The sequence below is a fragment of the Eretmochelys imbricata genome, chromosome 5 (genome assembly GCF_965152235.1).
Source record: "Eretmochelys imbricata isolate rEreImb1 chromosome 5, rEreImb1.hap1, whole genome shotgun sequence".
In the NCBI taxonomy this organism is placed as follows: Eukaryota; Metazoa; Chordata; order Testudines; family Cheloniidae; genus Eretmochelys; species Eretmochelys imbricata.
In genome coordinates, this window is record NC_135576.1 from 55,918,828 (window position 1) to 55,931,505 (window position 12,678).

Genomic DNA, 12,678 nt, shown 5'->3' on the forward strand with positions numbered 1-12,678 from the left:
ACTGTGTGAAGACCAAATTCTTCTGCTACAGAGGTACAATCCCATTGATTTCCATGAATTTGCACTAGAGTAACAAGCAGAATTTGGCACATAGCCTTTAATTGTAATACCACATACTGTTTCTCAAAGATAATTTTGTCAAAGATAATTTGTCTCAAAGGTGATATTGTCAAACAGCATTTTCTACAACCTACGATGAACATTACATCATGTTGTTGTATTATCTACTACAATGTGTATTCCAGAAATTAAAGGGACCATGAAATAAACTGTATATACAAGATGCACACACAGGGTAAGGGCTTCTGAGGAGCCTGCCTCAATTCCAGTATACATAAATGTAGTCTACTTTTACTATAAACCTAGGTAAATTATTCTAGAAGTTATGTTTCAGAGTAACAGCCGTGTTAGTCTGTATTCACAAAAAGAAAAGGAGTACTTGTGGCACCTTAGAGACTAACCAATTTATTTGAGCATAAGCTTTCGTGAGCTACAAGGTGCTCAAAAGTACTCCTTTTCTTTCTAGAAGTTATATTACTTGTACTGCACATATGCAAAGTACTGTTCTCAAAGACCTGGCTTGACCAGATCAAATCCAATCTTCCTCATAAACCTCAGATGTATTTCTATTAAATGAGTATAGCTATCTTGGCAAATTTCAACTTTCTATCCCTGTCTCCTTCAGTGCTGTTCACCAAAAGACAAGGTTGCAAGAGATGCTTCTTTTTCTAATAGAAAAAGTTCAGTTTTATGTTGTATTTTAGGCAAGTTTTTATTAACTTTACATATTTTGTCACCACATGTATAGTATATCTAGGAACATTCATTCAGTGGATTAGATACTTTCTTTGAAACATCACAAAATTCCCTTTCTCCAATGTCACTTGAAAATGGGTTAGAATTCTATAGTTGCACACAATCAAATTGAAACTTAATATATTTGACTTACCAAGAACACCTGACACTTTCAATAAACTGTAAACTTTCTCAAAATGTTAAGTACCTAATAGTATTAAGTATCAGTAGTATGGCTTGCGGTAAATAAAACTACTAGTGATAATAATTTTCAAGAGTTCAAATTAAAATCTACATATGTGAATCTATAATATTTCACTCTTTTTACTATGTTTCAGCTGAAGTTTCACTATATACTTCCTGGAAAGATTTTTATTCCCTTTTCTTACATGCACAGTACTACATCATGCTACGTGTGCATATCTAACCTTGTAGAAAAAATGAGAAATAGTATCATAATGTAATTAAATACACTACTGTAAGGCATCCATGCAACAGATCAGAGTTGCTCTTTTATCTTAAATTTATTATTTCCTAACTTTTGTGTGTGTATATGTATATAAATAAAATATAGCTGGAAGGTTGGATACTACTTTAACATTGCATTAATATAGCTAGTTATTGCATTTAACTACCAGAGGTGTTTAAAGAAGTGAAGAGAAAAAGAATCCCAGTCCTGACAGGCACTGTTGGGTTAAGCTTTCTGGTATCCATCAATCTGATTAGTAAACGTCATATTTAGAACCCTCTAGACTGAACATACACCCTCCAGCCAAGGAGCAACTGATGCATTGCTGTTTTGCAGGCTAAAGACCTGATCCAATGCCTGCTGAACTCACTGGACTTCCTACTGTTGACTTCAGTGTGCATTTAATGAGATCTTAAGTACACATTTCCATACTTGCTGTGTGTATTAAAACTTGCAATCTCTACATACATTTACAATTTGGAAATAAGTGTATATACACATGCACATTGCATGTATGTAATGTAAGTGTGAATGTACTTATTTGTCGTAAAAAAATATTGACAATGAGATGTTTATTTTTAACTGTTTTGTGTGGCAACTGACATGTCAGTTATTGTAGTGGGTAATGTTGTATTATTATATGTTAATGTTATACTGTATTGGAAATGGCATTTTATAATCTCTTAGTAGTTTGTTACTTGACCTATCTGTAGTTTTTACAAACTTTAGGGGGCAGAGTTAAAGTTTGGTGAGTGAGATGTGAGTGAGTGAGGAAGGACAATATGACATTAGGGAGCAGATGCAATCCTTTAGTTCATTTTCAGACATTTTTTTTTAAATGCAATTCTTTTTAAATAAGGCAGTTGGGCGGGGGGATTAGTTGAACTTCATAAATACATTTGTAACTTCAACTCTTTTAACTAAAATTTTTGTTTGAGTTTACCTGTTAACTTTTTTTAAATGAGTAACAAAAGTTTGTCAAGTTGACACGAAAGGTCTGTAAGAGGGGAGGTCTGCTGTGGCAGAGCTTATAAGATATGCCAAAGTAGAGTCTCCGGCAGAATTTAGCATGTTCATAGGAGAAGAGGTATATCTGCATGAGAGATAGGGATGTAGTGGATGGTGGAGGAGAGGGAAGAGGCTTTTCTCTACACTGGACAATTTAAAGTCTTACATAGAGAAAACTGTAAGCATTTAAAGTTTTATATAAGACTACAACTCCATTTCCCTGTTCCTTTCCTATTCCTTCATTCATCCAGAACCTCCCTGGACCACAGTCTCCTGCATCTTCATTCATTCCTTCCTCTCTGCCTCACCTGTTTTCCTCTTTCTTCTATTCCTCCCTCAATCCCCAGTCTCACAGAGCTTCCATATGTCAAGATTGGGGAGCATGGCTCTTCATGCGTCCCGATAGTTTGTCTCTCACGGATCCCTATCCCATTTCTATTCACCCTCTTCTAGACTCATGTCCCATAACATTTCCTCTTACCTCCCAATCATGCTTTCCCTCCACTCAGCACAACGTTAGCAACATCAGTTTATAAATACACTTTCAATTGAAAATAGCTGCTATAGCCCAGTTCAGCAAAGCACTTGAACATGTTCTTAAGTGCTTTGCTGAATTGGAGCTTATATACATGTACAAATATACAGTATACAAATGTGGCCTTGACTGTAGCAGCAGGTAACTGTGAAGGGAAAGAAAAGGAAACAAAATCATGTGTACTGCCATTTTAAGGCACATATACTATTACACCATGTTTCTGTGTCCAAAGCTACATTGGAGCCATGACGTCTTTCAGCCTGGCTCAGAAAGAAAACACAACAGCAAACAAAAAATGTCTTGCTTTAGCTAGAGTTGGGGGGATCTTAATTTATTATTTTGTATGCAATATAGTCCTGAGTAAGCAAGATGATCAGTTTTCCTTAAGAAATAAATTTACCTCAAAATATGATTTTTTTAAAACCATGAACGTGTGAAAATTGGACTATAATGTAAATTTTTATCATCTTAATTATAGTTGTACTAACAAGTCTACTATAACAGTGACATATAATTTTTTAATATTTTATTGCTTTTGCCCATAATTTTCTTGAAGTACTAAGACATGACGGTATTTGGGCTAAAGATGAAAAGAAATTATTTTAAAAGTATGCTGACCTTAGAAGAACCTGCTAAGCAAACAAGTAAAATCATAACACTTTATGGTGGTTCTCCACTACCTCTTTCCCATCCCACTTTATTCAGCTGCAGTGTTTATGATTTTAACATCTGTAATTTACCTTGGAAAAGGGCGTTTACTTGTAGGACTAAGAAATTAATTTTCCTTTTCAGCAGTTTCCAAAGTTCTCTTATTTATATATGTGGATATGATATAAAATTAAGAATAGTAATCTTTAGAAAGATGCTTTGTGAATAAAATGAATTCTAGCCACATGCAAATTTCCATCTCCAATCTTGACCACAATGGCCATTGGCATGATGAGTAGAATGTATGTTGTGGCACTGAAGTTGGAGAGGTTCTCCTATGACTGGGAAAGGACTGAAGTGCTGTATTTAATGGATCTAGAAAAGTAAAGGTAAATTATATGCCCTCTTTACCCCCACAGAAATGGATATAATAATTTGTTAAGGTATTTGGGCAGCTGTGGTTGACTCTACCTACAATGAGAAAGTTATTACATCTTCCTATGGAGCTGTAGTCTGAAAGTTTTTTGCATTATGGAACGTTTTTTACAAGAAAAGAAAGTGATTAGCAAACTTGTTTACTTGAGAACAGCTGCAGTGTACTTTAAAATGAGTATTATGACAATTAGTTCTGCCCATATTATGTGTCAATATTTTAAACATATGAAAAATAATCAAAGGGTAAAAAAACTGAACCAGCCTTTTTAATGGCAGCATTGTATAGCACTGAGATGTTGCTAACAAATATCTACTTGTGATATCTAATTATGCAGATTGACTGCTAGTCTAAAGGTTAAATCCCTAGCTGCACTGGAACAGAGTTCATTACAGATTGAGGAGATGGGACACAAAGGCCAGCACACATTTCACTTGCAATCCTTGGACTGTCAGGGAACCAAACTAGTCCCCAGCACAAGTTAGAGCAGTCTGAGGGCTTCTCCAACTCTTGCCCCTTGCAGGGTATGTCTACACAGAGATAAAAAAAACCCATGGCTGGCCCAGGCTCGCGAAACTCATGTTCAGGGGCTGAAAAATTGCTGTGTAGATATTTGGGCCCAGATTCTGGGACCTTATGAGGGAGGAGTGTCCCCGAGCTTGGGCTTCAGCCCAAGCCCAAATGTCTACACAGTAATTTTTAGCCCCACAGCCTGAGCCAGCTGACCCAAGCCAGCCATGGCACTTTTATCCCTGTGTAGGCATATCCTGAAGGGCCATTAGGCTGGTGATGACTGCCCTCTCTAGCACCCCTCTCTGAGGGAGACCAGGAACATGTGGTGTAGAGCCAACTGTGGTGGCTTTATACCTCCCATAGATATCCCTCTGAAAAGGGAATCCCTGTTTGCCTCTTTAGGGCAACTTTTATGGTTGAGCAGCCAGAGTCAGATGAACAGGAAGCTGCGGATGTTTCCTTCACTCTTTTTCTTCAATCAACTTCTTTTTGTGTTTGCAGTATTTACAGCTAGAAATGAGTCTGCAAAACTGAAATACTGGGGGGGAGGGTCAGAATTAGAGCACTATACTTGGCATGTGGGTTTTATTTACTCAGAAGCAATCATGTTTTGCTTTATTCTAAATACGGTGTGTAATTTAATACAGTACGATTAGAGTGGAAAATTGGTAAAGGTCACACTATGTATCTATTATTAATGCTTGGTATATCTAAAAGGGAAAATCCTCCTGATTTTGAAAATGCTTTATGCAGTTCAGATAATGAAGGATATAAATGTAGCTTTCATTCCAAAGTAAGCAATTTTGGAATACTACATATAACTTTTAAAACATAATATGTGAAAACAAGAAATTGACTAAATTAAATATTTGAATAGTTAGACAATTTGTCAGACTTATATCGACCATTCTTTGAGAAGAATGATCAGACTTCATTTGGTTTGAAATCTTGTGTCTTTTATAGGACTGGATGAAAGCTCTGCAGACGTTTTGCAATTTACGGAAAACCAGTCCTGGGACATCTAATAAACGGCTACGTCAGGTGAAATTGCTTAGATATTGTAGTTTTTCTAAAACTATATTGGTCAATCTCAGTGTTTTACTTTGAGACCTTTGTAAATGAAGAATTATATATCTATATGTATGTGTGTATATGTACGTGATGCAATATTTTGTTAAACCTGCTGTAATAATTTATTCTTCAAGAATTGGTTGAAGCTTCCATATATAATAGAATAAAACACTTTATGGGCAGGCTTCAGGTTTGTTGCTCGGCGCTAAGGTCTGATCACCAGATAAAGTTGGGTAAAATTTTCAGAAGTGCATAAGTCCCATTTTCAAAAGTGACTTGTAGGTACTTCTTGTGTTTGCCATTTGCTTTTAAATGTTAAGTCTAGAAGGCAGCCATCTGCCACTAATACTTCTGTTCTCTTGAGCTTTGAGACAAGTACAAAATGAGTGAAAATAGTCTTTTTTTCATCTTAATTCATTTCATTCATTGGATGAGAATACTGTCATGGGCAAGAAATTGGCTCAGAGATGGAGAACAAAGAATAGGCATGTTAATTTTCTTGACTACTGAAGGTTGGCAGTCAGGTGCCACAAGGTTCTGTATTAGGAATGGTGGTGTTGAATATTGTAATTATCTGGGTGCGGTAGGGAAAAAAAGGAGGTGAGCAGTGAGGTGGCAACATTTTCAGGCAACACAAAATTGTGTATTCGTTAAGCTCAGAGAATATTGAGGTACTTTTGCAGGACCTAACTAAGCTAGGTAAATCGACAACATTATAGCAAATAAAATTCAGTGCTGTCAAATGCAAAGTAATGCACATTAGAAGGAATAATTTGAACTACTCGTCATGAGCTCTAAATTAACTGTAACTGAAAAAGGCATGGCCAACGTTATTCAGTAGCAACAAAAAAAAGCAATGAAAATGTTAGGATGCATAAGGAATAGACAAAAACTTCCCTAAAAATAGTATGCTATTTTGTACGTTAGTGGTACTTACCTAGAATACTGTGTTTAGTTCTGGTTACCTTATTTCAAAAAAGATAAATAGTATATCAGAAATAAACAGGGGAGGGAGAGTCCAAGAGAGGTGACAGAGGAATGTTTAGAGAAAAAAACTTACATATAAAGTATGTGGAAAAAAATGGGACTGTTTATAGAGGAGACAAGTAAGTTGGGGGGGGGCATGATAAAAGTATACAGAATAAAAAGTATAGAAATCATAGATCAGCAACTTCCATTTACCATTTCTCTCTGCCAGTTAGCATCACTCACAATCTGAGAAAATGAAAAAATTGATGAAATTGAAAAACAGTTAATTTAGAACTGAAAAAGAAATACCGTTTATACCACAAATAATGAATATGTGGAATTCACTGCTACAAGATATCAATGAAGTCAAGAGCATAGTAGCATTCATTGAATACCTGTTCCTTGGCTTAAGCCATCCTCTGAAATTAAGAAGAAATTTTCCTATGGGCCTGTTATTCCATAATTGTTTGTTCTTCTTCGCCTGCTTGCTTATATCAATTCCAGTTAGGTGTGCGCCCACACTGCATGCACGGCTATCGGAAACTTCTCCCTAGCAGCTACCCGTCGCGCAGGCTGTGGAGCCCCTTGGAGTGGCACCGACATGGCACTCTATGTACGACCCTGCTGGCCCGACCCCCCCTTCAGTTCCTCCTTACCGCCAGTGATGGTTGTTGGAACAGTGGTCTCTTGCTGGCAAGTGTCCCAGTAATCCCTAGCTCTTCTAGTTAATCATTCTCTCTTAGTTGTTAATTGTAGTCTTTAGCAGTTGGGAGGAATTCCCCTCCAACACATGCCACGAGGTGCTCCGGAGCGTGCCGTCCCAGGCCTTAAAGCCTGTAGCTCCTGTGCCAAGCCTATGCCCATGGGCAACCCCCATGAATCCTGCCTCCGGTGTCCGGGAGAAGCCCATCAGTTGGACAAGTGCAAGATCTGCAAGGCCTTCGAGCCTCACACGAGGAAAGAGGAACATTTGATTAAAACAACTCCATATGGAGTAAGCCCTCTGTCTGCAGCAGAACCTGGCCCCTAGCACCTAGCTGCGAAGCGCTCCTCCGGCAGTGCCGACCGCGGTACCGAAAAAGGACTCGGCATGCCTACCCAGGGGCTGGCAGTCTCCCGGGCCACAGAAGCGTTCTCCTGCACCGCTCTCATTCACCGGCTGCCCGTAAGAATCAGGCACAGGCAAAGTCTCCCCAGCAGCCTGTCCCGTACATTGCTCCCCTGATGAACAAGGTACATTATCAGTTCATGGCCCTCCCATTCAGGCTGTGCACAGCTCCTCTTATCCTCACCAAGTGCATGGCAGTGGTGGCAGCCTTTCTTCGCCACCACCATGTGCATGTCTACCCTTACCTGGACGACTGGCTGCTTTGGGGCCGCTCCCGCCAGCAGGTGGAGTCGCAGGTGCAAATGGTCAGAGACACATTCGATTGCTCAGGTATCATTCTCAACGTCAGCAAATCCGTCCTCACCCCGACTCAAAGAATAGAGTTCATTGGGGCAGTTCTGGATACGAATCAAGCAAGAGTCTTCCTGCCAGAGATGAGGTGCCTGGCCCTTTTGCAGTTAATCAGCAACCTTTGCAGCTTTCCCACCACCATGGTGAGGCAGTGTCTCAGGCTGCTGGGCCATATGGCGTCCTGCACTTAAGTGGTTCAACATGCCAGGTTATGACTCAGGCCTCTGCAAACGTGGCTTGCGTCTGTGTACCGCCCAAGCCGCGACAGTCTGGACATGGTGCTGACCGTCCCGAGGCACACCCTCGATTTCCTACATGGGTGGCTAGATCCCCACATGGTAGACGCTGGGGTTCCTTTTCACCCTCCCCAATCCACTTTAACTCTGGTAATGGATGCAGACGTGTTGGGCTGAAGAGTGCATCTCAGGAGCCTGACAACTCAGGGCTTGTGGCAGGTAGAGGAACTGGCTCTGCATATCAACATCAAAGAATTCAGGGCGGTCCGCCTCGCCTGCCAAGCGTTTCTCTCTGCCTTGCAGGGCCACTGTGTTGCAGTACTGATGAACAATACCACAGCCATGTTTTATATAAACGGACAAGTGGAGCCTGATTGTCTCCTCTCTGCCAGGAAGCCCTCCTGCTGTGGAAATTTTGTCTATCCCACTCCATCCTTCTTCAGGCTTTGTACCTGCCAGGAGTTCAGAACGTGCTGGCGGACAGCTTGAGCAGATGTTTCCTCACACACGAGTGGTCAATTCATCCGGACGTCATCCAGTCCCGGGTTTCCCCGAATTGATCTGTTCGTCACTTGGGTCAACAGGAAGTGTCCAACCTTCTGCTCCTTCAGGGGCCACAGCCCAGGCTCGATCGCAGATGCGTTCATGATTCCATGGTCCGGTCGTCTGCTGTACGCCTTCCCGTCATTCCCGCTTATCCATAAGGTGCTTCTCAAGGTCCGCAGGGACAAAGCAGAAGTCATACTGGTGGCCCCAGCTTGGCCTCGCCAGTGCTGGTACCCCACCCCTGTGGACTTTTCGGTCCGGTCACTGGTACGGCTGCCTGACCTCATTTCACAAAATTATAGTCGCCTCCTTCACCCAGACCTTCAGTCGCTCCATCTCATGGCCTGGAGGATCCGTGACTGAACCAGGCAGCGCTTGCCTGCTCGGACCTGGTGAGACAGGTGCTTCTGGAGAGCTGCAAGCCATCTGCTAGAGCCACATACAGGGCGAAATGGAAGAAGTTCTCTAGCTGGTGTGCCCAAAGGCAGGTACTTCCACTCCAGGCTCCCATCCCTTGTATCCTAGATTATCTTCTGTGCCTGAAGGACCAGCATCTGGCATTCGGTTCCATCAAGGTCCACCTCACAGCCATCTCAGCGTTTCACCCAGGCGTTTCCGGGCACTCGGTGTTCATGCACCCCATCGTGCGTCATTTCCTGCAAGGTCTGGAAAAGATACATCCCTGATGAAGCCCCCTATTCCGGCCTGGGACCTCAACCTAGTCCTCTCCCACCTTATGGGCCCTTCCTTCGAGCCTCTAGCTTGTTGTTCGCTTCTTTGCCTCTCTTGGAAGGTCGCTTTTCTGGTGGCTATCACCTCGGAATGACGCATGTCTGAACTGCAGGCCCTCACGTCTGAGCCTCCATACACTATCTTCCATAAGGACAAAGTGCAACTTCAGCTTCATCCAGCCTTCCTTCCCAAAGTGGTGTCCCACTTCCATGTTAGCTAGGACATCTTCCTGCCAATTTTCTACCCAAAACCACACAACAGTCCCCACGAACAGCAACTGCGTTCACTGGATGTCAGGAGGGCGCTCGCTTTCTATATTGACCGCACAAAGCTGTTCCACAAAACAACCCAGTTGTTCGTTGCCTTAGCAGAGCAGATGAAAGATTTGCCAGTCTCTTCCCAGCAGACCTCCTCCCAGATCACGGCGTGTATCCGCGCTTGTTATGACTTGGTGAAGGTTCCGCTGCCTGCCATCACAGCTCACGAAATGAGGGTGCAGGCCTTGTCGACAGCCTTCCTGGCCCATGTACCTCTCCAGGAAATCTGCAGGGTGCCACGTGGTCTTCAGTGCACACCTTCACGTTGCACTACGCCATTGTCCATGAATCTCGGGACGATGCGGCCTTCGGCAGAGTGGTACTTCGGTCGGCTATACCTTGACTCCAACCCCACCTCCGAGGTAAGGCTTGGAAGTCACCTAACTGGAATTGATATGAGCAAGCGCTTGAAGAAAAAACAGTTACCCTTTTTGTAACTATTGTTCTTCGAGATGTGTTGCTCATATCTATTCCATTCCCCACCCCCTCCCTTCCCCTCTGAAGGAGTTGCTGGCAAGAAGGAATTGAAGGTGGGGTTGGGCTGGCAGGATCGTATATAGAGCGCCATATCGGCGCCACGCCAGGGGGCTCCACAGCCAGCCCAACAGGTAGCTGCTAAGGAAAAGTTTCCATCAGCCGTGCATCCGGCACACGCGCACACCTAACTGGAATAGATATGAGCAACACATCTCTAAGAACAACAGTTACAAAAAGGGTGAGTAACCGTTTTTTTCCAGGTTTATTGTACCTCCTTCTGAAGCTGCTATTGTTACAGATGGTATACTGCACTTAGATGGATCACAGTCCTGGTCTACTATGGTGTTGGCTATGTATACTCTATAAATATCTGATCGGATTCCCACTGATACCAATGGGAGTTGGATTGGGCCATAGATTTCGAGTATGAAGGTTAAAGCAAAGGGTGCTTATTAGTACTGTAAATAATTCTGAATGCAAACTAAGTTCTCTGAGAGGAGTTCAAACTTCAGATATTTTAGTAAATTTTCTAATGTCCCCTGAGAGCACAATTTAAAGATAGTATGACCATCAAAAGGTGCTATAATTTGAGCATCTGTAGTGCAGATAGAACTGCTCCCTTTGGAAAATGGAGAAAGTTTGTATTTAAATAAAACTTGTTTCAAGAAAGAAATTATGAGTTATTGTTTGTATTCTGATGGCAACCAGGTCTTAGACCCCAGTAGCATTGGGTGCTGTCCATGGCCCCTGCTCCAAGGGATTTATAATCTAAGATCTGGATTTTACATTTGGATCTGCTAGCGCAAAATCCAGTGCTTATCTGGAATCCTGTTTACTTCAGTAGGACTCTATGCAGGTGTAGCAATCAGCACAAGTAAGTCTAATGCCTAATAAATATTATGGCCATAAAGGACAAAAAATAGATGATGTATTGGGAGAAAAAGAAAAAGAAAAAAAAATCAAAGTGATCTGAATGGTTGAGAATGATTCTTTTTAAAATTTATCCCCACCTACCCCTCTAATAAGCTATTGTGTTACTGCTTTTTGACAATGATTTGCTATTATTCCTTGACTATTTCCTATTCTTTGTTTTTCCTTTATTTAAGTAATTGTCTAGGTTTGATCAGCAAATTTTAGTGTGTGTCTGGCACTTGTATGTTAAAACGAAAGCTTTTAGAGCTGAAAAAATTCACCCTCTTCTATGTTAAGATTAAATCTTGTATATTTTCTTCAGGTCAGCAGCCTTATTTTACATGTTGAAGAAGCTCATACTCTCCCAGTAAAACACTTTACTAATCCGTATTGTAACATCTACCTGAACAGTGTCCAGGTAGCAAAAACGCATGTCAGGGAAGGGCAGAACCCTGTATGGTCAGAGGAATTTGTCTTTGAGTAAGTCTTGCTCTTTTTGAATTATAATAACATTTAAAAACTTGATATTTCTTAATACTTTATAGGTAGTGTGTTGATGATGATTAATTGAATTTTTATTTCTATCTTATAAAAAATTGACTAGATGGTTGCATATACATAACCTTCATTCAGCCACACGTTTTTCCTGTTGCATCCTAGATATTTTTGTTTAATGTAATATAACAGCAAGTGTATGGCTAATAAAGTTTTCTCTGGATGGTGGAACTAAACAATAGAAAATAATAGAAAATGTGTAATTGAACTTTTTAGTTAATTAAAACGCCAAAGGAGTACAGTATTAATCAAGATTTTCTAATTTTTTCTCTAGTGATCTTTCACCTGATATCAACAGATTTGAGATAACTCTTAGTAACAAAACAAAGAAAAGTAAAGATCCAGATATATGTAAGTCTTATTTCTGTAAAAGAGAGAGAGATATATTACATGAACAGAGAACAAAGCTGTTTTCCCTTTGCAACACTTTTATCACTCTTGTGTAGGGTGGTTTGATTTATATTTTGATTTAAATCATCCATTTTAATAATGATTTAAATCAGCAAGCAGGAAACCTCAATGTAAATCATTGATTTTAATCATGTTTTGCATTGGTACTTTATATTTTCCTGAAGAAAGATTGATTCTCATTGGTTGTTAGCTATTAAAATATGTTGAATTGCAACTAAATATAATACACTAAGTTTGATGCTTTTTTTTTGCCAACTTGGTGAATATGCCATATGGATACACTCTTATTTAAGCAGTTTTAAGAATCTGAATAAATAAGTTGTTTTTTACATTTTTAGTGATGATAGAAAATGGTGAAAAAGTGCATTTCTTATTTGCTAGATTTTTTTTATTTGTAATTTGGGTCAAGCTCGAGTGGGATGGAAATTCAGATTTGATTAAAAATGCTCAAAAGCAATTTAATTTTTAAAAATTAAAACTACCTTAAAAGTGCTGGATACAGAAGAAAAAAATGTTTATCATAAAATTTATCGTAACATTTTGCATTTAAAAATGATTTATTAAGCAAAGGAAATATCTGTAGTAAGTGACT

The 12,678-nt window shown here is 40.3% G+C and overlaps 1 protein-coding gene across 4 annotated transcripts in view; it reads left to right on the plus strand.

Annotated features, from left to right (window-relative positions):
• The window catches only part of RASA1 (RAS p21 protein activator 1), a 119,665-nt gene that overhangs the window by 74,905 nt on the left and 32,082 nt on the right, over window positions 1-12,678 (plus strand). For all 4 annotated transcript variants that reach the window (XM_077817161.1, XM_077817162.1, XM_077817164.1 and 1 more), the window contains 3 exons: window positions 5,365-5,442; window positions 11,443-11,600; window positions 11,950-12,026. In XM_077817161.1, the coding sequence (XP_077673287.1) occupies window positions 5,365-5,442; window positions 11,443-11,600; window positions 11,950-12,026 (313 nt within the window). The remainder of the gene's footprint in view (window positions 1-5,364; window positions 5,443-11,442; window positions 11,601-11,949; window positions 12,027-12,678) is intronic.